Consider the following 27,964-nt stretch of genomic DNA (forward strand, 5'->3'; position numbering starts at 1 on the left):
CAATTAAAAAGTTACCTAATGAAAAATACTTTCTGATTCTTTCCTGGTTTAAGTCTATTTCCCTTTTATAAATTTAGTGAAATCCAGATCACAGAAGACTTAACTGCACAAAAGAACTGGGGTGACTTTAGCTATAAAATTCTTCCACCTGCACTTCTTGACACACATGACATAGCAAAATTGGGAAATGTAAACTGCGTTGGCCTCCTGTTGTTAATGGATACTTGGAACCAGTTTGGTGAGAAGAGGAATGGAGGCAAGAGTTGAGGTGTATACAAAAAGGTGATGGCTTTTCACCTGATTATAAATATAATTCCCAGCAAACAGGTTTTACAAGTAGAGTCTAGTGTATATAAGAGGCAGACTACTGTGTCAAATCCCATCCGAACAAAAAGAGCACGCGCTTTCATCTCTTCATTACCTTCAGGTAAGATAGCTAATAGGCAATGCGCTACTAATTTCTAAATTACTAAGTTAAATTAAAGAAAAAGGAAGCAAAATAACAATTATATATAATTTTTTTTGTTAATAAATACAGTTGAGACCCCTGCAGTCTACACACAGTGCTGTACATTGCATGCATTGGATCACTGCACTCCATACATTGTATACATACACAGTTCTGTACATTGCATATGCTACACATAACCCCACTTTGTACATTATGTTCTATGCCATTTCATTCTGTATACTGTGAAAGTTGTTTTATAATACTGCATCATATAGCTGTCATATAAATATCACCTCAAAAATTATCTGTGGAATTTCACCCTGTTCAAAGAGTGGACACTTTGGGTTTAATTTACTAAAGGCAAATAAACTGTGCACAGCAAGTGCAGTTGCTCCAGAGCTTAGTAAATAAGGTAAAGCTTCACTTTTTAAAGAATACCCAATCAAAGGCAAGGAAAATAAAAAAGCAGCATTTTTGCTTGCATGTGATTGGATGATAGAAATAAGTAGAGCCTCCCCTGATTCCAGAGCTTCCCCTCTGATCTAGAACAACTTCACTTGCAGTGCGCAGACTATTTGCCTTTAATAAATCAACCCCATTTTGTTGGTGTAGTTAGTGTATATTCAACCCTTTCCAAATATTAATAATCGTATCTACAGTGTAACGTATTTTAAATGGCATTACATAAGCATCCAGTATGTGAAACTGTCTCAGAAAAGCTTAATTGGCAGTATAAGATTTGCAACTTGCAGAAAATGATGGTCCCAATGTTTTGTATATACATGCCAAGCTTTGTACGTAGTTAGGAATTGTTCAGACAGCACCAAGATCATTTGAAATTTAAAATTGGAACAGGAGCTACAATTGGCTTTTGATTTCTGAGTTTATCTGTGCCAGATTTGGCATACATTTACTGCTAACTGTGTAGGAGAGATTGGACAGCAATCACTATATGGACTGTAATATGAGGTATTGAAAATAATAGTTATGCCAGGTTTGGGGTATTGTAATTTACTGGTTATGTTTCTGGTGGGAAGATCAGAAGAAAGTGTTCATAAACTGGCAAAATTTGTTGGCAAAATATATTCCCTGGCTTATTTGCACATATGTAGGAAATAAATAGAGAAATTGTCAGAGCAGCTGTTGAAAGGGATGGCACTGTTGGAAATGGGATGTTTCATGAAACTATGGACAGATACCAATTTTATTCTTTGATAAATAGTGGATGAATATGATGAAATCATATGTTAGGCAAGAGTGATTTTCTTTTTCTTTGCAAGTTGCACAATTTAAAATGTTACATAAGATGAAAGAGCTATAAAAAAAAAAAAAGCTAGCAGACAGAGTGTAATTTGCTAGATGTGAGTACAATGATTGGAGGGCTGTTATGTCTGGGGTTGATCTTACAGTTTTTCCACATATATAGTGTATGTTTTACTATACAGGTTAAAGATCTGCCATGTCCTTTCATTACGCTGCAGTGGAAACACAAACTCTATCATTACTAGCTCCTGCAATCTTGTCTACTCTCAACCTTCCATCCCATTATCCTGACTAACAGCACAGTTTTTATGTTTCGAAATAGGGGATGTTCTGATTGCATCATTGGAGCTTAGTTTTTTTTTTCTTTGTGCAGACATGTTCAGCTTTACATTCTTGAGAAGTGACAACACAAATCCCAGCATGATGATGGCGAGGAGAAAATATGTTTACAGAAAAAAAAATCTTTGGGTTACATTGTATGGCCCTTTAGAAACAGAGTGGTGCCAGCCTGTTCAGGATATTAGGCAGAAAATTGCCAGCTTCTCCTGGCATGCAGCACTGTAATTTAATAACAAACTGGGCATACTATTGCTTTGTCGTAGTAATTCTGCGTATTATATATGTGGAAAATATATATTGTGATAGTTCTTTGTTTATGTATAATTAATTCATCTATGTGCAATAACTAGATTGCCAGACCGCAAACCCAGAATCTTCATTCCCTATGACCGATCTGCAGATTACTGTTCAATTAAAAATATAATAAACTGTTTTGGAGCAACCCTCCCTTACAACTTGGACAATAAGAAGTCGTAAGACACTACTACTGCTTTACTACTTCTTATTCTCCAAGTTGTAAGGCGGGGGTGGCTCCAAAACAGTTTATTATATTTTTAATTGAATAGTAATCTGCAGATCGGTCATAGGGAATGAAGATTCTGGATTAGCTGTCTGGCAATTTAGCTATTGTACATAGATGAATGAATTCTACATAAACAAAGAACTATCACCATATATATTTTTCACATATGCAGTATGCAGAAATACTATGACAAAGCAGTAGTACGCCCACTTTATATTAAAGCGGAGTTCCAGCCTTTTTTTGAACTTCAAATATTTTAAATGCCCCTTCAATGTACAGTGCGAAATGGAAATATTTTTGTTTGTTTCTAAATTCCTTTAACCCTTTGAGGACCAAGGGATGTATTTGTCCCATGTTTTTAATTGCCTGTATCATCTGATAAAGAACTTAAAGTATTTTTTTTTTTTTTTGGTTTGAGTCAAAATATTAGTTCTTATCAACAAATGGATCTAGCTTTTTGCCAATTATTTCATGAAATGGCTTAGTTACAGCAACTGAAGTGTACGAACTTTAAAAACAAAAAATTGATTCTTTTGGCGTTCCATAATCTTATGGTCCTCAAATGGTTAATTTAATTCTTCGGGTGGCACTTCCTGTCTCGGCCGCCTAGGCGATGACGTCATTAGGCGATTCCCATTGACTCCTGGGATATCGGCGTCATCTATCCCAGGAGTCTTTGGGAAGCCTAATAATGTAATGTGATTGACAGGTTGCCATAGCAACATGATGGGTACTTCCATGATGCTGCCATTGCTACGGCAACCTGCACTAAACACAATACGCCGCGCACTGTCATAATGCGCAGGTTCGAGATCGGGAGGTGCATGCTGGGTAGCCAACTGCACCGAATCCTGGAAAAAGACACAAGTTGGCTTCAGATGCCCACATCCTTAATGGCCACCTGGCTGCGACTGAGATCAGGTACATTTTTAAACATTTTAAGCTAACCAGCATGAATACTGTTCTAACAGTATTCTAATTTAAATGTATAATAACAATCACAAGGGAATTACAAAAAAATTGATTATGGGGACTGGAGCGCTGCTTTAAATTACAGTGGTGCATGCCAGGGGAAGCCGACAGTTTAATGCCTAATATCCTGAACAGGTTGGCAGTTATATGTACTCTTTGAAATACTTCTGGCAACTAATATGTCAACACTTTGTTTCCAGATTTGATTGACAGTTGTGTGCATAACCCAGTAACACTTATTTAACTTTGTCCCACTCTTCTTTATAATGAAGTAAAGGTATTGAGTACAAAATTTTTCCTACATTTGTAGTAAAAAAAAATCATTAAATATACAGTATATATGTCGGCATTCCAATATTTACATATACGTTTTACATTTACATCAGTCCCTAACCCTCAAGGGGAGTATAATCTAAGGTCCCTAACTTACATTCATACATACACATACTAGGGACAATTTAGACAGGAGCCAATTCACCTACCAGCATGTCTTTGGAATGTGGGAGGAAACCGGATTACCCAGAGGAAACCCACGCAGGCACAGGGAAAACACAAAAACTCCAGGCAGGTGGTGCCGTGGTTGGGATTCGAACCAACAACCCTAGTGCTGCCAGGCGGAAGTGCTAACCATTTTCTCACTGTGCTGCCCAATATTCATAAAAAAGTTCACAACTCCGACAACTAAAAGCTGAGACCATCTGTCAGCTCCCTAATTGCAACTATTGGATCTTTTTTTTTTTTTTTTTTCTCTCAGCTAAAAAATGCTCATCACAGCACAAATGAAGGAAGTTTCTCACTTTAACAAAATAAGAACCCTTTTTAACCACTTCAAGTCTGGACACTTTCCCCCCTTCCTGTCCAGGCCAATTTTGAGCTTTCAGCGCTATCACACTTTGAATGACAATTGCACGGTCATGAAACACTGTACCCATATGCATTTTTTAATATTTTTTTGAGACAGATAAAACTACATTTTGGTGGTATTTATTCACCACTGGGATTTTTATTTTTTTGCTATAGAAATGAAAAAATCCAAACATTTTGAAATAAAGTGGGTTTTTTTATAAAATTTTGCAAATAAATAATCTATCTTCATAAATCATGTTTTTGACATTTTTATTTATTTTTTTTTAACATACCATCACCCTAGCAGGACAGTGTCACCATGGTGACACTGTACTACTTGTGGGGGATGATGATTTCTTTCTTTTTTTACACCGATTTTGTTTTTACACCCATAAAGCTGTAAAAGCAATAATTTCTCCTTCTCTCTGGCTGCATTCTTGCAGTCATTGAGAAATACTGTGAGAGCTGTGATTGGTCACAGCTTTGTCACATGGTACAAGGCTGTTGTGAATAGCCTTGTACCATGTGACCTCTGTGATCATTCACAGATTTCAAAAATAGTAAGCAATGATGTCAGGAAGTGACATCTTGTTTACTACTGTTCCTGTGATCACTGATTGGCCAATCAGTGATCACATGAATCGGGATCACATATAGGTCCCATACAGGGATCAGATCACGGTGCTGCGTGCTCTCGGAGTGCGCACAGGCAGTGAATGCGGGGGCTGTTTATAAACGGCCACCCGCTCCTGCACTGCTCTCATCTGGCCGTTTATGTACATGGGCTGGATGGGAAGTATTTAAATCACCCAGATGATTTTCATACCTCTCCATGAGTTCCTAGCTTAGTTCTCACCTTCACCCATTGGGGTTGATTTGCTAAAGGCAAAAAGGCTGTTCATTTTGCAAGGGAATTTGCCCCAGATCTTAGTGAATGAAGCAAAATGCTGCTGACTTCCATCATCCAATCCTATGCAAGCAAAACACTATTTTTGTTTTTTATTTTCTTGCCCATAATTGGATATTCTCTGAAAAGTGAAGGTTTACCACATTCATCGGGCTGTAGGGTAAATTTTCTTGCGAAGTTAACAGCATATTTGCCTTTAGTAAATCAACCCCATTGTTTTTCTTTTTGTTTGGTTTTAAGAACGAATGTTAAAAATAATGGACAGTAGCTGCAGCAGTGTGAGAAGGTTTGAATACCAGGATAGAAGATACTGTAGATAGTCTTTCAGTCCTCTGGAATCTATCCAAAGCTTTGATATCAGTTTAGCTATTAACAAAATTCTAAAATGATGAATTTTCATAGCTAACTTGTCAAAATTTGGACATTAAATGTATGTTTCCTACTAGGTGTGAACTTCAAAACGGAATTGCAAAATTAAAGATGTCTTTGGGTCCATGAACACTGGCTTTAAAAACAAACAAAAAAAAAAAACAGTGCTCCAAGAGGAGTTTAGCGCTTTGCCTGTAGAAACAACTAATGTTATCCTATGTGTTCATTCACATTAGGTAGTCTAGTGGCATTTTTTTAAGTTCCGCATTTAGAGGTAGAAAAAATCCTTCTGTTTTGTGTTTTTGAGAGTGTTTGTTTTTCTGGCAGAAAAAACTCAAAACACTCCTAAAAGCTGCTAAATGCTAGTAAAAAACCACTAGTGTTTTTTTCTGCCAAGAGCACTGGAATTTTTTTAAGCCAGTGTGCATGGAGCCTTAATTGTTAAAACAAAGGCAAGATAAAAAATTTGTCTTTGACACCACATTGGGGGTTGAGATGCTTTATTTACTTTAACCACTTCCCGCCTGGCCCATGTATATAAACAATCGGACGGGTGCAGGGTCGGGTGGCCATTTATAAATGACCTCCCTGCTTGTGCGAGCTCCCTTGGAGCGCGCAGCACCACGATCCAGTGCCCACTGTATACACAGTGGGACACCGATCATTGTACAGGACCTCTGTGAGGTCCCGATCACGTGATCACTGATTGGCCAATCAGTGATCACATAAAGAATAGTAAGCAATGATATCAGAAGTGACATCTTGCTTACTACGTGTAAAATCTGTGAATGATCAGATGTCACATGGTACAAGGCTATTCAAAACAGCCTTGTACAATGTGACAAGCTGTGAACAATCACAGCTCACACAGTATTTCTCAATGGCTGAAAGAATGCAGCCAAAGAGAAGGCGAAATGATTGCTTTTACAGCCTTTATGGGTGTAAAAGCAGTCTGTGTAAAGAAAAAAAAAAAATCTACATCACCCAACCACAAGTAGTACAGTGTCACTATAGTGACACTGTACTGCTAGGGTGACTATGTAAAAGACAAAACAAAAATAAATAATGAAAATGTTAAAATTTAGAAAAATTATAATTTTTGATTATAAATTGTTTTTTTTTTTTTACTAAAATAGATACATGAATACATTTTGGACAAGATTTATGAAGAAAGATTATTTATTTGCAAATATTTTTAAGAAAAACCTTTTTTTTCAACATTTTGGGACTTTTTCATTTATATAGCAAAAAAAAAAATTTAAATCCCAGTGGTGAATAAATACCACCAAAATAAAGTTTTATCTGTCTCAAAAAAATGCTAAAAAAATGAATATGGGTACAGTGTTGCATGATCGCGCAATTCTCATTCAAAGTGTGATAGGGCCCCAGTTTCTTCAGAGCCCTTACTGCAGCTCTGATCCTTGAAACGGTAGATGATTGTTTAAAAAGGTGGCTCGTGATTTTATTTGATGATACACTGATCGCATGTTTCTTTGTAAACAATTAACTTTTGCATGTATGAAACTTCTTTTCTTGGGGACAGATTCCTTTTATGTCAATGGAAGCACTTACAAAAGAAAACAATAGTGTATCAAATGTTTGACACCAGCCAATCTGAAGTGATCCCAACACTTTGCTTAGCTTCTGTGTGTATTAGATCTTTAGTTACAATCTTTGCAAGTATACAAGGTTAAGAGCTGCAAGCCATGCATGGATATGTTAAAATAGTCCGTTTTATGGTGTTCACATGGAGCCTGAATACTGGGAGCATGCTGGTTCATACTTATCAAAATGATAGCTGGATCCCACCAAGTATAGGTGTCCGTTTATGAACCAGCGGTAATAGATCGCTGCTCAGTTCTCCGGCATTCTCGGAGAACACAGTTCTCCTGTGAATGCAGTTTATGAAGCAGTTCTCCGAACGAAGGGAGAACGGTCTCCAAACGCTGGAGAACGGTCTACAAACTCTGGAAAACGGCTCATTTTACTATAATCTTGCGAGATTACAGTAAAAGATCAGTTTACTAAGCAGAGGTAAATTATCTCTGCTTAGTTTTCGGTCCCTCTGATTCTCCAGCTCTGGGCTGGAGAATCTGGAGGGAGAACACAGATCTCCAGAGAAGGGCTGACATGATCTCCTGAGTGTCATAAACTGTGAATGACCAGAGAATAGCTGAGATCTGTTGAATCGCAGCTATTCTCTGTGTCATAAACGGACACCATAGTGGCCAAATGGCCATGGTGGGGAAAAGAACCAGGGTATACAAACTTTGCCTCAGGAACTTTAAGTAATGCCTCCTATTCCCAAGGTTCTTAACTGGTTAAATTTCTATTGCTGTCATATATGATGATGCTAGTTATTTGACTACTTCACCACACCTCTGGTGGTGACCACTAATCAGGAACTAGTATACAGATCAGGAAAGTCTGCATTCCGAATCTGTAATACAGAGAATTAAAATGTGTCAGCATGAAAGCCATTGAGAAGAGGCAATGGCAGTTTGCACATTTCTCTTACATAATATTTATTTTAAATAAACATTTTACTGAGAGGATACATACTGTCATTACTTGTTCAGGTCAGAGAAAGTATTCTTAAATGGGGTCACAAAAGAACACCCCCATATTTCTCCCAACACAGATTTCCTTTAAGAGAAATCTTTGATCACTTGCCAAAAAATAAAATCCAATCTATCATCCTACTTTCACCCAGTTGTTTTCACTTTTTGACTTTAACAAATGACCCTCAGTATAATTCGCAGTTCTATTGCCCACAAAATGTTATGCCTGCAGTCTTATTATATTCACAACATTTTAGCTGTCCACCTGATGAGGCTTGTATCTAAAACAAAGACAAAGTGCTCAATCCTTGGTTATACTGTTTTTGGCACCTGTTGCTGAAGTTACTAAATGAGACATGCAAATGTGTATTTGTTAAATTCATGTATCAATTATTTAATTACCATATCAGAAGCTATTACAAATGTGGTAATAGTATTAGTCACATTCAGCTATACGTGTTCTGTAATCTTGAAGATGTTTTGGAGTTTATGCAAGACACTTCCTTGGTTCACCTAGATTTGAAGAAGTGGCTTGGATAAGTTGTAAAAATGTCTTCAACATTACAGAACAAGTCCAGTTGAACGTGACTAATACTAGCTATATCATGACCTGGATAGCTGAGAACTGTCACAGATATATTTCAAATCTGTCAACCTGATCCATTTTCAATGGATGACTCATTTTTCCCAGTATGTACAGTTATTTTTCGGACCCATTCCTTAGAAGTAAACTGATCTGAAAGCCATCAGTTATCTATTGATTTTATAGGACCCAGTTTAATGTACTCAGAATATTCATATTAAAAACAGATGCTGTTTTTTTGATCAATTGGTTTTTACATGACACAAAACTGTGGATCAAGCCATATGCAAATGTTCAACATTTTAAAAATAAACTTGTCAGAAATCAGGGAAATTATACTGAGCATATAGCAAAAAAAAGCATACTCAGGGGTTACCTTCAATAAAAGACACATGTCAAAATATTCAGAGATGGTAGATGCTAGAGTTGGCATGCATTTGCGAGTGACTAGGGTGAACCCTGAGTAAGTCACGTGTCTATCGTCACGCAACGCGTCGGTACGCGAGGAGGATTCTGGGAGCGCGGTGACGTCATTTCCGGTGTGGCGGCCATATTTGAAACCCCTATATCAAATACCCATGCAAGGCATTCATAGCATGAGGTATAGGAGCCAGATAATGAAGATTTAAAATGTGAGTGGGCATTTTTTATTACAAATGGATTGAATAAATTACGGTTTTACACTATGAAAGCTTTCTGTTTATATATGAACCGGGGAGGAAGTTGCTGACAGAGTGCATAACTCTGGGGAGGATCTGGTGACACATCAGAGTGGTGTTTTTTCTTAAGGTGAGATGACCCTGTGGGGTCAATGTAAGGAGGTGAGAGGCCACTGTAGCCATTGTTTGGATATACACAGTGTGATCACTTGTCATCACATGCATGAAGATGTCGCTTTTTTGGACACTATTTATATATGGACTTATTTTGAGTGATGATTTATATCTGAGTGATTTTAATAGATTGATTGTTGTTATCACTTTGACACTTTGAATATTCCCGGTGGGAATACACGTGTTTCACTTTATTTAATTTTTAATTGCACATTTGCACAGATTTTTAGATCACTTATTCATATATTTATTTTATATATGTTATATATTTTGGGTTTAGAGCTGCACCTTGTATTATTGATTGCTAATATACTCACTTTGGTAGGAGGTTAAGTGTAGGAGGTTAAGTGTCAGCAGCTATAGATAGGGCCCCATTTTCTAGCACAGAAGGTCCGTTCTTCAATATTACTAGTGTTATTGATATTAAAATCTGTGTTTAAGTGCCACATCCCTAATATTGTGAATATATACCAAAAAAAGACCTAAAAATTGAGACTTTTGAGGCACAACATAATCATAAAAACATGATTTATTTTGTATCAAAAGTCAATATGTTAAATAACATTCTATTTCACAACAACAGTACAAAAACGTGTAGAAAATTAAAAGTTTACAATATCAAGGAGCAGCAAATCTTTCCATGTGATCCAAATTCTTTGTAAACCACCAAAACATTTTTCCATTCTGGCATAATAGAGCATCATATTGTAAGTGCACTTACAATATGATGCTCTATTATGCCAGGATGGAAAAATATGTTTTTGTGTTTTTTTTTTTTTTTTTTTTTTTTTTATTGTTTGTATTTGTTCTTATATCAGTAGTCCAATGTCTATATGCTGATTGCTCCTGAAGAAGTGGATAAAGTCAATGAAACGCTTTGAGCACAAGCCAATAAGAACAAACCCAAAGATTACAAAGAATCTGGATCACATGGAAAGAGATTTGCTGCTCCTTGATATTGTAATCTTTTCATTTTCTACATGTTTTTGTACTGTTGTGAAATAGAATGTGTTATTTTACATATTAATTTTGATACAAAATAAATCATGTTTTTATGATTGTCATATATATTACTAGTGTTAGTTACTGCAGGTTGCCGTTTTGTCTTATCTGTTTTACCTGAAACTCATCACTACAATAACTGGTCAACTTTTCTTGGACTTGGGTGTCTTTCCTTCAACTTTGGTACCAACCTCCTGGTCCCACCCACACACTGTAAATCAAATGATGGTATCTTTGCTTCAACTGACTGTGGTGACATTTTACTCTGACAGTGAATCTATTCAAGCATTCAATTATAATGTTCAGATTGATTTATGACAGGTGTATTTAAAAGAAGCAAACCTTTGACCTCTTGGGTCCTAGTGTGGAGTTGATTTACCCTCTGGGTACATTAAGATAATGTCAATATCAGGGGTGGACTGACCATTTGGAAACTCGGGCACTGCCCGAGGGCCCTGGGTCAGTAAGCAGCCCCATGAGATGCCCCTGGTACCTTTTTCATTTTGAGTTTGGGCAAGGACACAGGGGCCCCATGATCCCCTATTGCCTGGGGGCCCCATGAGTTGTCAGTCCGCCCCTGGTCAATATACTGCCTTGTGTAAATAGTGGCTGTGCCAGTGGCCATTCCAGTGACCTCCCCATTCAGTGGGATGCAGTGAAGGTGAGAATTTGATACAGTGTTGTCCTCAAGTGACATCAGATGGATCTAAGAATTGTGTGGCTCGCAGTTGTTGTAGGTGGAATTCCTCTGTCTTCTGATAATTTCATGTGTTACAGAAGATGGTACTTTGTTAAGTTGGACATTTAAATTGTTATTTAATTAAGGTGATGATGTCAAGAGATTATGATAGCTAAGGTAATTCTTGTGTGTAATTAAACTCCCCTGCATAATTTTTTCAGTTATTATTTCCTTCATGCCTGACAAAATATGCAGGAGAGTTTAATTACAATTTCGACATCACTTAATTAAACAATCATTTTTTAAAACAAATTAAAACAAATTACATGTTACATTCAGCTTGTTTCTCAATACTTGACATGATTGTATATATGGTGCGACTTTAAAATTTAATGTTTGCTAGCACTGTTTCTGCTCTTGGTAACCTGGGTGAAGAACACTGTAACATCTTCATTGTACGCGCTGCAGCATGATGTGATACATGTGTCACTCATTCTACTGGATAATATAGGCAAGTGTCATTTTACATTCTAACAGGTCTCAGTTTCTTATAATCGCTGGGTCAATATGAGAGACACAACAGAAATGCCGAAGAAAGACAAACACATCATTGGTAAGTCCTCTATTATACAGTATTTGAAAATGTTCCAGTTCACTCTTCTTTGCTATTGTTTTGTGTACAGTTTATTTTTTTTTATTTCTTATTGGAAATAGATGTTCATCTGTAGCTGAGCTACCCAATAAACATTCTACAGACCATTTACAACTTGGAATGAAAATGCAAAGAATTACTTTCTCTTGCCAACTGTTTTTTATGATTCTTTTAAAGATATGTCTTCATTCTAATGATTTAGTATTTTATTTGCAGGACCATCCACCATGTAGCTCCTCTCACATCATAGCTTTCTTTTTCAAGCAAAGCCAAGTCATGCATACATGATTACTCCTTCATACACCATCACTGCTAAATCTCACACTTCTTTGTGCCTCTGTCTTTATTTGCCTGTTATCCTCTCTATATATATTTCCTCTTGATTACTCTACAATTCCTATCACTCCATCTTCAATAGATCTCATACTTTAGAGTTTGAGTTACCCAACTTACATATCCACAGCGATCTAGTCCTCTTCCATTTACCACTGTTCTGCATGGAAAACACTGGAAAAGATTAGAAGCTGGAACTCAATATGCAATCCATACAGAAGGGGCTTCTTAGACTGCTATTTTAACCACTTGCCCTCTAGAGGATTTATTCCCCTTCCAGACCAGGCCAATTTTATTGCAATGCATCGCTGCATTATGTTAACTGACAATTGCGCGGTCATGCAACACTGCAACCAAATGAAATTTACGTCCTTTTTTTCCCCACAAATATAGCTTTCTTTCAGTGGTATTTGATCGTCTTTTTTGTTTTTTCATTGTCTGTGCCATAGACAAAAAGATTGACAATTTTGAAAAAAAAAAACAATATTTTTGACTTATTAAACATGTCCAGTATATAAAATAAAAAAAAAAAAATTTCATCATAAATTTAGGCCAAAACGTATTCCGCTACATGTCTTTGTTAAAAGAAATCCCAATACGTGTAAATTAATTGGTTTCTGTGAAAGTAATAGTGTTTACAAATGGAGGTATATATAATGGAATTTTTTTTTTTTTTACTAGTAAGGATGGCGATCAGCGACTTAAATCGGGACTGCGGCAGGCATTCTGACACTGGGGGGAACTGACTTGATGTCACTGACATCCCCAGTGACTACTATTCAGTGCTAATAAAAAGCACTGACATTGTACTAATGACACTGGGCAGGAAGGAGTTAACATTTGGGCGATCAAAGGGTTAACTGTGTGCGGTTTTACTGTGATGCTGTGTTTCACTGTAAGCACCCTGATTTGTATGGCTCTGTTTTTGCCATACAAAGCAGGGTGCAGGAGCTGACAGAGGAGAGATCTGTGCTGTTTATACACAGGTCGCTCCCCCTTTGTAGATACTCTGTGATCATGGATGTCGGTGAGAAAACACTGGCCGGGACCCGGTGATTGACAGCTGAGGCCGCAAATTGCGGCACAGGTAGGGCGTGCACGCCCCCTACCCAGAACTGCACAATCGTGTGTGTGTGTGTGTGTGTGTGTGTGTGTGTGTGTATGTATGTATGTGTGTATGTATATGTGTGTATGTATATGTGTGTGTATATGTGTGTGTGTATATATATATATATATATATGTGATTTTGCACACCCGTGTCGCCCTGTAGCAGTATTTCTGCTATAGAGCTGCCAGAAGCAGTTAAAGTTGAACTGTAAATAGATATACTGTAGATTAGACACACATTAGGGCAGCATTGAATCCATTGATCTTTTGGTTGCATTGGTTTCTATTTTTAAGCTTTTTTTTTTCTCTGTTCTCACCTGGCAATCTGCACAGTAACATACATTAGCAAACCGAAGCCAAACTCCAGCTCACGCTTTGCCAGTTACAGTAAAATGTTTTCCTTTTGGGATAAGGGTTTTACATAGATAAAAGCTGACCATTCTAAGCACCTCTGTCAGTGTTAAATGGTTTGTCTCATCCCTGTAACTGATACATTTGCAAGAAAGCATGTTCTTTTGAAAAGAACAAATGCAGTCATCATTACATCTAAGAATTAGTAAACTGCAATATAATAAATGTTTGTTTTTGGGTTTAGTACTGCTTAACTACTTGCCTTCCAGAGGATTTACCCCGCTTCCTGACCAGGCCATTTTTTGGGATTCGATGCTGCGTTATTTTAACTGATAATTGCACGGTCATGCAATGTTGTACATAAATGAAAGTTATGTCATTTCTTTCCCACAAATAGAACTTTCTTTGGTGGTATTTGATTACCTCTGCGGTTTTTTTTATTTTTTGCGCTATAAACAAAAAAAACCTGACAATTTTGAAAAAACAAAACCCCAATTTTTTACTTTTTGCTATAAAAATTATATCCAATAAAAAAAAGTTTAAATCAAATTTCTTCATAAATGTAGGCCAAAATGTATTCTGTTACATGTCTTTGCTAAAAAAAAAAAAATCCCGGTAAGTGTATATTAATTGGTTAACGTGAATGTTATAGAGTTTACAAATGGCTGTATATACAGTATACTGGAATTTTTTCTTTTTTTTTTTACTAGTAATAGCGGCAATCAGCGACTTATAGTGGGACTGCAGGACTGCAGAAGGCATTCTGACGCTGGCTGGGAACTGACTAACTGCCACTGACATCCCAGTGACACTGATACTGTGATCAGTGCTAATAAAAAGCACTGACATTGTACTAATGACACTGGGCAAGAAGGGGTTAACATCTGGGGCAATCAGAGGGTTAACTGCGTGCTATGTATGTTTTATATTGTGTGCTGTGTTTTACTTGGGAGACATGCTGCTTTGTTTCTCTCTGCTGTGCAGACAGATACAAAGCAGCATGTCCTTGCTGACAGGAGAATGATCTGTGTTTACAGACCTCTCTCCCCTCTCAGCCCTGCTGACAATCACTGATTCCTGGCTGGGAATCGCAAGTCGGGACCCAGTGATTGACACCCCAGTATCTAATAATGGCATGGGTAGGGCGGCGCACTGGCCCTCTACCCAGAAATGCAAATGACATACAGTTTATATTTGTGATTTTTTTTTTTTTTTTTTTTGTCGCCCTGTAGCAGTACTTCTGCTATAGGGTGGAGGGCAAGTGGTTAAGAATACATGTGTTTTTAAATTCCAAGCAGTGTAAGTACCTACAGTACATTTGATCTGGTATCAGCTTCTTGTAATCTCCTGTACAGCAGAGTTTAGACTGGAAGAGGGAGAAGTAGCATAAAGAGCCAGCCAGTAATGCCATAGTGTTTCATGTTCTAGCAAGAGACATAATGACCGGAGGAGAGAGCAGAGTGCTATAAAGATGAGCTCATCAGTCTGCTGCTTCTCCCTTTTGCTATCCAATCACAGGCTCTGAATTGGGAAAGACCTGTAAGTGTTCCTAAACTGCAGCAGAGAAAAATCAGGTCCGCTGCCCTGTCAGATAGGGCTGTATGGTTTGGCAGAGCTGTGTGATTCTCAGGACTGGGTGAACAGAAATACAAATCCTTTGGTGGGTAAAACAGCTGTTTTATGGATGTTACATCAATGTATTTAGCTGTTTGCCTGGAGTTCATTTTCCAGGATTGTATCTGAGATTTGCATTATATCTGAGCCTTTTTGACTACAGTATCTACTTTATTACTAAAATGTGAAGTGAAGTGAGCTTCAAACATCCAGACATATACAAGGAAAGTTTCCATTATTTTTTCAGCCTTTGTGTAAAACAAAAGTATATTCTTGGGTTTTAATTATGAGTGAAATATAATCCCAAAGCTAATTTGTGCTTATTTCCAATCTATACAATAAATGTGTGATATCACAATAGTTTTAAAAAAATGTTAATTGTTTAATAAATATTTCCATATTTTCCCATCTTTTATGTAACTTACTGATATCTTATCATTCAATATGTTATCTGACTCTTTTTATTACTGTGCCTGTTTTCTTTATTACTAATTATGTATTCATTACTTTTCTACAGGTAATATTATATATTATGTCATAAAATATAATAGAGCTGTAGTAATTTTTTTTAATTTTTTTCTGTAGTTTTGAACAGATTGATTGATGGTATCTTTTTTATAGCCGATGACTGGTATCTTTTTGACATTTCCTTTTTCCAGATGGCTTTCCCGATCATGTTTATGACAACCCTACCTTTCAACAAGATGAAAAGCCAGCAAGTAATGAGATAATAAAGAAGAAGACAGACAAGTAAGGCACCTCTTCCTGTAACAATTTTTTTCTATCCCCGATGGTGATTTAAGTGGGGTCAACCTCTGCTGACAACTGTTCTAAAAAGAAAATTTATTTTCAAGTGTGGTGTGAACTGACAATATATTCTTAACTTTTTTTTTTTGCCTTGCTCAATAAATCTTTTGATATTGACGTCAAGAAAGGAGTATATATATTTCAAAGGAACAGCCACCTATTTAACAATTATAGATGCATAATGACTACGGATAGACAATCTAACGTACTCTCTTGAATGTAAATTTGTAGTCTAGTAAAGTTGGGGAGGTTCAGTTTTTTTTATACTTAAACCTCATAATATTAAAGAGGGCTTTCCACTTTACCTATACCAATGCCTTTTGGAACCTACAAGTGATTAAACGACAAGCATGACAGTTTCAGAAAGATTTAAGTATGCCTGCTTAATCAGTCACTCTAAGGTACCTGCAGACATAATTATCTTGATTGAGTCAGGCCGAGCAATACCCTTACTGTACGTCCATAGGTCATCTCTAAATTGATACTCAAGAACTATCTGTAGATAAAATAACCAGTCAGGACTGTTTTTTCGCTGAGATAATCTAGTGCTTAAGTGGTCCCCTTCTTCCTTCAAAGGCTAAAAATGTATGTTTGCCCAATGTGAGCCAGCGTCTAGATTATGCATGCAGGAAAGGGATAAACATACCATGTGTGCAAACTGAGATTTGGGGCCTATTGATATTAGATGTGTTTGGGATGGGTGATTGGACCCTACATTTCTCATGTAGACTTGGACACTACTCACATCTAGGGCATGTAATAGCTGGCAGGAATTTTTCAGGGTCTTTTCATCCTTCTGATGTATGTTATCTAAATTATGGACAGCGATAACTTCCTTTTTACTCCCTTCCTGATCAGCAATGAGAAATGCAAAAATATTCTTCCATTTTCTATGGATGCGATTTGAGCAGGAGGCAAGGAACGGGTTCTCTTTCTGACCCTAATTGAGCCATGAGAGACAGAGAGGTCAAATATTGCAAAGACTAGAAACAAAAGGAAATGGACGCACACTCCACTGGAAATTGTAGATTTCTTGAGAATACTCATGAACAATGGTCAAAACATTTAAGCACACAGAAAAAAGTACAGTCAGGAGATGTTGTTGAATTTCACGCCCTGTAGTGCTTATTCATAACCAAGGTTTTCAATAAGCGATACGAAGCGTGAAACATGTCAACGTTTCTCCTGCTTGTACTTTTATCTGTGTGCTTAAATGTTTTGACAATTGTTTGACTATTCTCAGCCAGCCATTTCCTTTTGTTTATGCAGTTTCTGGAGGTGAGCATTTCTGCGTTTGGAGTGTTGGCTGGATCCTGCCGCATAGAACTGGAGCGTTGTGTTTTTTCTCTATGGACTATTGCAAAGCCTACTCTCCATATCTATCTAATCTATCTATCTGTTGTTGCACAGGGACCCCTTGGTAACTATGCCTACCACTGATGTAGGAACTACTATACTACTATATACTGTCTGCCGGTACCTTAAAATTAGATAGTTATTTAAGTATCTTCTGCTAATCGTAGTGAGTAGGTAGCATGAGCTCAGCATCTCACGCATTATAGCTGTTTAAGGAATTGTTTCCCCAGAATACTGCTAACCAACAAAAACGAAGACATTTCTTAATTTCTGTTATTTATTGGCCTGGTAAACACCCACAGATCAGTAATTCATCCTTAGACGTGACTTTTATAACATGCTATTGAGGCAGAGGAGATTCGGCAGAGGGACATTGCATGGGGATTGATGGTGTTTTTTTTTAAACATGGACTGATACTTTAGAAAGACATCAAATACAGAAAGAGAATTGTGACACATTGGGACTGTTCATAATAGCGTTCTAGGTTCTATCGGTACAATACTGTATGTTCAAAGTCCCTTTGCCACTCTTATATGTGTTACTCATTCCCTTAGTTATTTTGCTTCTGAGTGCTTAGCAGAAATGGCTTTTTCTTCTGCTCAACATGCTCGTGTAAATGACAGCTTTTCAGTTGTTTGTCACCAGTGTTGCTTAACCCAGTGTAGGGTACAATTTTCATTTGAGTTACTCTGTAGGTGGTTTAACGGTTCTTTTTTTCTGCCCCGCTACCTATTTTTAGACATGGAGACAAATGTATTGTTGTACTCCTCTGGTATTCGCTTTTAGTAAATTAATATTCCTTTCTTTGGCTTATATTTTTTCTGCCCTAATCGAATATTATTTGTAAAGATTAAATAAAGTAAAAAATCAAGTAAAAAACAGCAATTTCTATCCAGAGAAATTGAATTTAAGGAACCTTTAACAAAGTTTTTTCATCGTGGTTTTTTTTTTTTTGTATCCAAAACTACTTTACTGTAAAATCCTGCTTATTTTCAAAGGTTTTTCTATGTTCTCTAAAACCTCCACACTGCTTCTGTGTTTGGATATATCTTCTAATTCTCAAAATATATCTAAAGCCAAAATCTTTTTTTTTTTTTTTTTTTTTTTTTAATTCTGAAAGGAATAGAGGAAGTCAAAGGATATGTTCACGTTTAAAAAAATAATAATAAATGCACATTATTTTGCAGGTTAAAATATGTGCATTTATTTATTTTTGTTGATGGAGCCACTAAAGCATTGCACCAGCGATCCGTAGATCTCCTTCTGAGCTGTCACTGTATCTGCTTGCTCATACATCCCATACGGGCAAGCAGATACTTACTGACGGGAAGACTCAATGAACTACCACGGCGCTCCACAGCGCCATGGTAGTTCATTGACAACTACAAGCCAACAGCCACAAAGGCTGTTTCCTTCATTTTTAGATTATGTTTCTGCATAAGCAAAATGCAGCTCTCCACGAGGGCACACAGAAAATGATGATTTTCTTTGTGCGCCATTCACATTTCCTTGTAGCTATCAGCTGTTGGGGCAGATTGATGGAGAAAAAAAATTCAACAAGCCTGCATTTTTCCATATTGCTCAGCAGGTCGCTGTGCAACTGAGTTTTTTTATTCATGGCAGTTGAGCTGAGAAAAATGAGAAATTAGTGCCTTGTGTTGTAAAAACATGACACAACCGCCACCCCCCCCTTCCTTTGCTGACACCTGAGATCACTACCCATAGAAAAAAAATGGAATGCTTTTCTCTGCAGGTGGTGTGAACCTACCCTTTTAAAGATCTCATTTTAAAAAAATGAACGGATGAGACGGAAGTGTTGGCCACACACCAGTAGATTTTTAAACAAATATTTGTTCTAATTCATGAGAATAATCTCTGTACATTTGATTTCTTGATGAATGGTCTTCAAAAATACTTCAAAATTGTGTTTACTATTAACATTTGATTTTGTAATGAATGGACTTTACTGCATAATTACCACGTTCTATGTCAGAAATCACTATGAATTTTCCATGTTGCTCCTTTGAAATTTCTTGTTGCTGTGGTCAAAAACAAACATCAATTTGATCCCAATAATTATTATTATTATACAGGATTTATATAGCGCCAACAGTTTGCACAGCTCTTTACAATATAACAGGAGACAATACAGCAACAATACAGTTCAATACAAGAGGGATTTGAGGGCCCTGCTCCTTGGAGCTTACAATCTAGGAGGGAGGGGCTAGTGGTACACAAGGTAGTAACTGTGGGGGATGGACTGGTTGGAAAAGTAGAACATTCCAGTATTAGCTGAGGGCAGGATAGGCTTCCCTGAAGAGAGGTTTTCAGAGATCGACTAAAAGTGAGCAGAGTAGGCGATAGTCTGATAAATTGGGGTAGAGAGTTCCAGAGGATGGGGGAAGCTCTGGAGACGAGCATGGGAGGAGGAGACAAGGGAGCTAGAGAGTAGGAGGTCTTGTGAGGAGTGGAGAGTATGATTTGGGTGATATTTAGAGACCAGATCGGTGATGTAATTTGGGGCAGAGTTATAAATGGCTTTATACGTTATTGTTAACCGTTTCAATACCGTGCAATTTTACACCTTCCTGCCCAGGCCAGTTTTCAGGTTTCAGCGCTCACACTTTGAATGACAATTGCGCGGTCATACAACACTGTACCCAAACTAAAATTTGATCATTTTCTTCACACAACTAGAGCTTTCTTTTGGTGGTATTTAATCACCGCTGGGGTTTTTATTTTTTGCTAAATTAACAAAAAAAGACCAAAAATTAAAAAAAAAAAACACATTTTTTCTTTGTTTCTGTTATAAAAGTTTACAAATAAATAATTGTTCTTCATAAATTTAGGCCGAGATGTATTCTGCTACATGTCTTCGGTGAAAATAACCCAAATTAGGATGTATTTTTTAGTTTGTAGGAAAGTTATAGAGTTCACAAACTATGGTATAGATCCGAATATTGATCAATCCTGAAGTACTGACAGCCAATCTAATATCTTGAGGTCCAAGAATGTCAGAACAGTACAGATATCCCCCAAATGACCCCTTTTTGCAGAGTAGACAGTCCGACGTACTTCATAAGAGGCATGGCGAGTTTTTTGAAGTTGTATTTTTTTGTCATAATTTTTCGGAAAATTAAAAAATTAAAAAAATTATTTTCACTATTTTTTTTTTTTTACATACTGTCACCAGTGCAGTACAGCGTCATCATATAACTGGCATGGCGGTGAACAGTGACACTGACTGGTGACAGTATGAAAAAAAAAAAATATATATATTTTTTTTTTTTTATTATATTTAATTTTTTATTACATTTTTTTTTATTTTTTTTAAGATTTTTTTTCATATTTTACTATGACCAAAATAGTACAATGTTACCATAGTAACACTGTACTACTTTGGGGAAGTGATCAGTATTTTTTTTTTTTTTTTTTTTACACAATTTGCTTATAGCAAAGAATTACTTTGCTATAAGCAAGCATTTACCTGAATGAAATCGATTCATTCAGCTTTTGTTTTTTTTTTTTTTTGTGCTTAGCTGTGATTTGGTCACAGCTAATCACATGACATGTGCATGTGATTAGCTGTGACCATTCACAGCTAGGCACTAGTATACAATGGATGGCATCATGAATGAAGCCATCCATTGTATACAACTGTCATGTGACCTGCTGTGATTGGTCACAGCAGGTCACATGGTACCAGCAACGGGAGCCGGTACTCGGATCTGTCATCGGCCGTGTCCGAGGTGCACGGACGGTGACAGATCGCACTGCTGCGTCACTCTGCAACCGCGCATGTGCGGGAGCACGCCAAATGGCGTGCACCCGGAAAGCTGCAGCGCTTTTCAAGCCGCCAAACGGCCATTGGCCGGGCGGCTAATGGTTAAAGTTTTGAATTTTATCCGTTGGGCAACGGGAAGCCAATGGAGGGATTGGCAGAAAGGGGTGGAAGATACAGAATGGTTAGTAAGGTGGATGAGTCTGGCAGCAGCATTCATGATAGACTGAAGAGGGGACAGCTTGCGATGAGGTAGGCCAATGAGGAGGGAGTTACAATAGTCAAGGCGAAATAAATATATATATATATATATATATATATATATATATATGGAGTGAATAAGTTGCTTAGTGGTTTCCGTGGTTAGGAACAGGCGTATCTTGGAGATGTTCCGGAGTTGAAGTCTACAAGATTTGGACAGTGATTGGATTTGGGGCTGCTGAAAGGACAACTCGAAGTCTAAGATTACACTTAGTAACACTCAGAAAATTCAAAAAACATTCCTAAAACAAAACCTTTTAAACCAAATTCTACTAGTGTATCCAGTGCATTGCAAATTGTCAGGTGTTTCTGCATTGATATTCTAACCTACAGCAGTAAAATGGCCCCCTTACTTTTATTTCCTCCACTTTTTTATATTTTTATATCATAATTGGGTTTTCTAGGCACCCACAAACTGCTTGGTTACTGATACAACAGTAAGATCTGGTGACCTATGAAGAGAATTCAACTGCGCTTTTGATAAACTACTATAATTGCTAAAAAATGTTGTACAAAGAATTTACTTGTTGAAGTTATCACAATTAACTGCCTCCAATTTGAATGTGTCTTTAAGATTTGTCAGCTTCTGACATCCAAATCCTATTACCGGGCCACTCCTGTATGCATAGTAACAAACTAATTGCAAACACATTTCTGTGATGCTGTTTTTCAGCATATTAGTCTGTAAATACAGCTGTCTCTTAAGCTGTTTTTTTATTATTTTTCAAAAAGTAATTGCAATAGAGGCAAATGTAATTGCACCTACTGGCTGGTGATCAGTCCCGCTTAATGTTCCACTCGCTATAACGGAGACTATAACCGCATTATACACAGCTGCAATAAAGTACATGAGGGTAATGTGCAATCATATTTTTAACAATATTTCCACTCTAGGCCTTGGGTCTTCATTTTATTAACAGATGTAAAATAATGTCCGTGTTGGGATATCGACTGAGTTCAAATACAGAGTTTACAAGCGATATATAATTAAATGGTAATAATCATGTGACTGTGAGTAAATTCATCTAAAAATAAACTGTTTACATGAATTTATTAATACTAAAAAGAGAAAACACTTCTTATACAAGGCCAGCCTTACATTAAATCTCAAGCTGCTCATTATACAATGTCAAAGTTCCATCAAGTTGCTGATTTGGACTAATAATTTATGCTTGCAAAAATATTCACTACAGCAGACAGGTTATTCCCTTTACCTTGTTTTACAAATCGCATTTTGTAGTGTTGTGGAATAAAGAATACACAATAATTGAGATTTTAATTGATGATGATTAGTATTACTGTCATGCTAACCCAGGAGTGAACAGTGACTAAACAATTGCCTTGTTAAAATTTGGAAATGTTTATAAAGGCCAAATAAACAGTATGGTAAATGGAAACGTTTACTGAATGACATTAGGTTTGTTAAAGTACTATGTATTCTAAACAATCGCCAAACCCTAAAATACCTCCTTTTTATTAAATATTTTCTTGCATTTTAGTGCTGCTGATTGTCTAAAACCATTTTCTGTCTATGTACATGTATTCTGGAGATGGCTACATAGCATTTCTGGGGGAGGGTTTCTTGATGGTGACCATAGCTGCATAATGGGGTTAAAGTGATACTAAATTCTTGGTTTTTTTTCGTGTCATACTTACCTGCTGTGTGCAGTGGTTTTGCACATAGCAGCACGGATCCTCCTCTTCTCAGGTCCCTCGCCAGCGTTCCAGGCCCCTCCCTCCTGTCAGGTGCCTCCACAGCAAACACCTTGCTATGGGGGCACCGAGCCGGTGCGCCAACGAGTCGGGGCTCTGTGTGTCCATTCACACACAGAGCCACGTCTCAGACCCCTCCCTCTACTGATTGACTTACTGGCTGTGATTGATAGCAATGGGAGCCAATGGCTCCTGTTACTGCCTCAGCCAATCACAAGTGAGAGTCTCTGGAGAACCGAGATATCGTTGAATTGGGATGGGGCTCAGGTAAGTGTTAGGGTGGGGCTGCAACACACAGAATGTTTTTTTGCCTTTATGCATAGAATGCAGGAAAGTAAAAAAAAAACTTTTAGTCTTTAGAACCACTTTAAGCCAGCCCATAGATTTTTTTTTTGTTGAACAAAAAAAACTGACTCGATTCTGCCATCCACACACTTGAAGTGAATGAGGGAATCGCTCCTGCTGAGGTCTTGTATTCTGATAGCAGAGAGACTTCTTGGCACTCAGAATACGCAGATCATTACTGCTGGACATAGCTGATGGTGCTGATTGTGCAGAAATGTTCCAACAAGCTGCTTCTGTACAACCAGCCTGCCTATACATGGTTCAAAATTCAGCTGGTCCCTACTGAACTGGCTGAATTTCAATCCATGTAAGGACATTTTCATTTACTAAAGGCAAATAGGCTGTTCACTTTGCAAGAGAATTTGCCCCAGAGCTTAGTCCTTTTATTAAAGTTTTTTTCTTTGCAAAGAATACCCAATCATGTGCAAGAAAAGAAATATTTTTTTTCTTGCACATGATTGGATGATGGAAGTCTCCTCATTTGCTAAGCTCTGGGGAAACTTGCCTATTTGCCTCCAGTAAATCAACCCTAATTTGTGTTAAAACAAAAGGCACTAAAGGCAAAGAGGCTGTTAACTTTTGCAAGGGAATATAACTTAAAGCTCAGTGAATGAGGTGAAGCTCTGCTGACTTCTATCATTCAATCATGTGCCATTAAAAATGCTGTTTTTTTTATTTTTCATTTTCCTTGCACATGATTGGATATTCTTTGCAAAGTGAAACTTAACCACATTAACTTGCAAATGGCAACTTCCCTTGCAAAGTGAACAGTCTATTTATCTTTAGTAAAGCTAGGGAACTTGAGTGTACTCGTGTACATTCCTGACCCACACAGAAACATGCTGCTCTTTAGCAGATGTGCTGGGGGTCCGTTAATTCTTTACGGCGCCCCATGCATTGGTGCATGTGCAAAACCACATGATGCCCCAGCACCATGCAGTTCCATATGACACATTTTTCAAAAAGGGTTGGGGACTTCTTTCGCCATGTTTCTCATGTGTACAGCAGATGAATGGGCTGCTCTACTCAAGATATACGAGCGCAAATGCGCACGCACATATGTGTACTTTGGCTAAAACAACCCCATAGCCTCCATTCAAAACCTGTGTGACAGGGTGAGAACAAAGGATGACAATGGGACACGAGGAAAAAGTGTTGTCACCCTATAACAGGAAGTGCCTCAAAGGGCTTTCATGGCAGGATCACCTGATATTTTAAAGAAAGCTGCAGATTTAAATGTATTCAAAGTTACTTTTGGGATTACAAGAGGTTTAAATGACTTGGACACCCTCTTCTCCTCCTCACTCATTATTGGCTGATCTTTGTATCACTGACTTGCATTCTCCATTCATCCTTTTATGGAATTCCTCTTCACCTCCATAACCTGTATTATTGATAGTAGCAACAATGACAGATAATTAACCCAGACTGTGACAGTAAAGTCGACCAACAGAGTCATGTTGAAACTCATTTGTCACTTGTTACTATTAGGCTTCTAACCCTTTGAAACAATGAATAATAGAATAAATTATGTACCAGATCTTTGATCTTTAACATTAGCATGTCAAAAAGTAACCAAGACTTGACATAAACAAGTCTTTGTACAATGCAGTTTTAATATTTACATGATAAAAATGTGTATACTGCAGAAGGCTTCTATTTTGCAAGTTGTTGGATAAGCTATTAACATTGCCAAAAATTTTAAAATAGAAATATTTTCTGCAAATGCTATTAAATTGAGCGTTATTTTTGTGTTTGTCACCAGAGGGAAGAAAGAAAAGAAAAATGATCCAGTTGGAAAAAATATGGTGGGCGCCCTAGAGCTGGTGAGCATGTGCTGTTTATTGGAATGTTGTTTTTTGGGGAAAAAAATCAGTTTGATTGTATGAATATATACATCGTTCTAAACAAGACTCGTGTGATCAGGTAGATGTACAGGATCTGAATTTCAGAATGGGGAGGGATTGCTCGACAACAGCTCTGAATTCTGAAAGCTGCGATGTCACCCATAGGTTCCTATAGCTCAGCTGTTGTCGGCACTCACTCCTCTCTCCTGCAGCAGCTGTTCACTGACGCAAGGGAATTTGAGGTGCGGGATCACATGACCAGATTACAATTGGGGAAGTATGCAGATCTTGTTTATACAAGTTAGGTAGGAGATGGGGAGAGGGGACATTTTTAAGAATAGATATAGGTAGACTTTTTTTTTTTTAATTTTGTGTAATGTCATCCACCTCACTGTGCTGTCTGTCAATACAGAGTAAATCTCAGATCTGGATGGACAGAATTTAAAAAAAAAATGTTGGTAGGTAAAACAGGTTTCTTATATGCATTTATTCCTGTATTAAGTTGTTTGCCTGAAGTACTGCTTTAAAATAACACAGGCATACAGAAAAAAGGCATTATGTGTATACTGTATTTTAGGTTTCAGATTCTATGACATTGCAGGAGCTCATAATGATAAATAGTGCATGACAGGATCATGTTACTCTGAATACATAATATTAATTGATTGAAAATATGAATATGTTTTCCTTGCAGCTTGACTATGCTGACATGTGGGATATACTGCTGATGATCCTTGGAATAGCATGTGCACTTGCTGCAGGCACTGGACTTCCCATCATGATCATAGTCTTCGGGGATATGACAGATTCTTTTGTTCAGAGCGGTCTCAGCATCAACAGTAAGCATCATGCATGTTTTCGTTTCACATCAAACAAGTTTTTATGTATAACATACAACACTAGTAAAATAATGTAATGTAGTACAAGGGCTAAAGGAGCCAGTAAAAAGCTAGTCCTACAGGATCCAGTGAAAACCTGAGCTCCTGGCTCTACCTATCCACCATGACCTTCACAAAGGGATTTTGTTCTCTTATTCTTTTTATATATTATATTATATTATATTATATTATGACAGAAGAAATGAGACTTCATTGCCTGGGGTTAAAAGTCAGATGGTGGCCATGGATCCCACAAGTCATAAAGGGGCAGTTAGATGATTTAGCATCCACCCCTTAAAATATCTGTTGTGAACTGACCCTTAAAGTATATGTGAACCCTCACCTTGTAAAACAACCAAATTCAGTTTAAAATGGAAAAGAACAGCCAAACATTTGCGTTTGACGTATAAAAAAGTTAGAAATACACTTTTTTTTCCCCCCCTTTCTATAAGAGATCACATAACCTCTGTTCTCAGTTACATAAGGAGCTCAGAGAGTTGAGGGTAGAGACAGCAGGGGGGGGTGTCAGCAGGAGGCAGAGAGAGCAATTCACTGATCTTCCCAGTGAATGGCTGCACTGTGTGTATGGGGGGGGGGGGGGGGAGCACGTCAGTTCAAGTCTCATCATTGGAAGGTAGGCAGGCTTTTGTTCCCCCAGCTGACCAAGAATAGGCGCAAAACCAATATAATTAAAGGTATACAATCCTGTGAGGTCATGGATATGAATTCAAGTAAATGGAGACATTTTACATGATGATTGAACCAAGGTAGACACAATAGTTAGCTGTGTGAAATTAGTCCATGAACCACGGATGGCAGCCTTGATGAAGAACTTGAAGGTTCTGTGGCAGTGAAGACAAAAGACAGGAAAGAGGCGCCTCTACACGTAGACTGAAAAGGATGCAGAATTTATTAAAGTAACAAATGGCAACTCGCATAAAAAGGATTAAATTAGGCACATCATAAACCATCCACTGGGGCTTAGGTGGTCCAGTCGCCGTGTATACACATATACAGTGCTGCGGCTCTCAGGGTTGTGGTCTCTTGTTGCCAGCTAAGATGAAGAAGATCCCAGACCAAGGTTTGGAGCACTGTTGGAACGCAGCATATAGGCGTGGTGTTACTAGGTTGGCGTGACACTTTTCCTGAGCATTCACCATGCAAGTGGACCGGCAGTGGCACTCTTTTGTCAAGCGACTAGGATGGATGGATGCAGCTGGAGGGGATGCTGATGTATAGGGATGACCGATGGCCCATTAACAATTAAATGAGCAATTTTAAAGGGCAACCTTTTTTAAATATAAATATATATATATATATATATATATATATATATATATATATATATATATATATATATATGAGGCTTGCAACAAAGAAACGTCTCTACTAGTAAATTCATAGAAATAATCGGAAAGTCTTAAGAACAAACCATTCTTTGAGAGATCATAAAAATGCATGGTTATGAATTCTGAATGACTATATACAAAAAAACTAAATATATTAATAATAAGTGCACCATTATGTTCATAATGTAATAATAAAATAGACATGTGTCCAATAAAAACACCCAATACTGTCAGGAAAAG

At 37.4% G+C, this 27,964-nt stretch overlaps 1 protein-coding gene across 1 annotated transcript in view; it reads left to right on the forward strand.

Annotated features, from left to right (window-relative positions):
• The first annotated feature begins 394 nt into the window (after positions 1–394).
• The window catches only part of LOC149454154 (ATP-dependent translocase ABCB1-like), a 78,913-nt gene continuing 51,343 nt past the window's right edge, over positions 395–27,964 (forward strand). The window contains exons 1-5 of the mRNA XM_089687772.1: positions 395–427; positions 11,866–11,941; positions 16,046–16,136; positions 25,416–25,476; positions 26,192–26,336. Of these exons, the coding sequence (XP_089543898.1) occupies positions 11,896–11,941; positions 16,046–16,136; positions 25,416–25,476; positions 26,192–26,336 (343 nt within the window). The 5' untranslated portion in view covers positions 395–427; positions 11,866–11,895. The remainder of the gene's footprint in view (positions 428–11,865; positions 11,942–16,045; positions 16,137–25,415; positions 25,477–26,191; positions 26,337–27,964) is intronic.

Source organism: Staurois parvus, unplaced genomic scaffold (assembly GCF_062004578.1).
Source record: "Staurois parvus isolate SC_StPar_1 unplaced genomic scaffold, SC_StPar_1.0 ptg000437l, whole genome shotgun sequence".
NCBI classification, from domain to species: Eukaryota; Metazoa; Chordata; class Amphibia; order Anura; family Ranidae; genus Staurois; species Staurois parvus.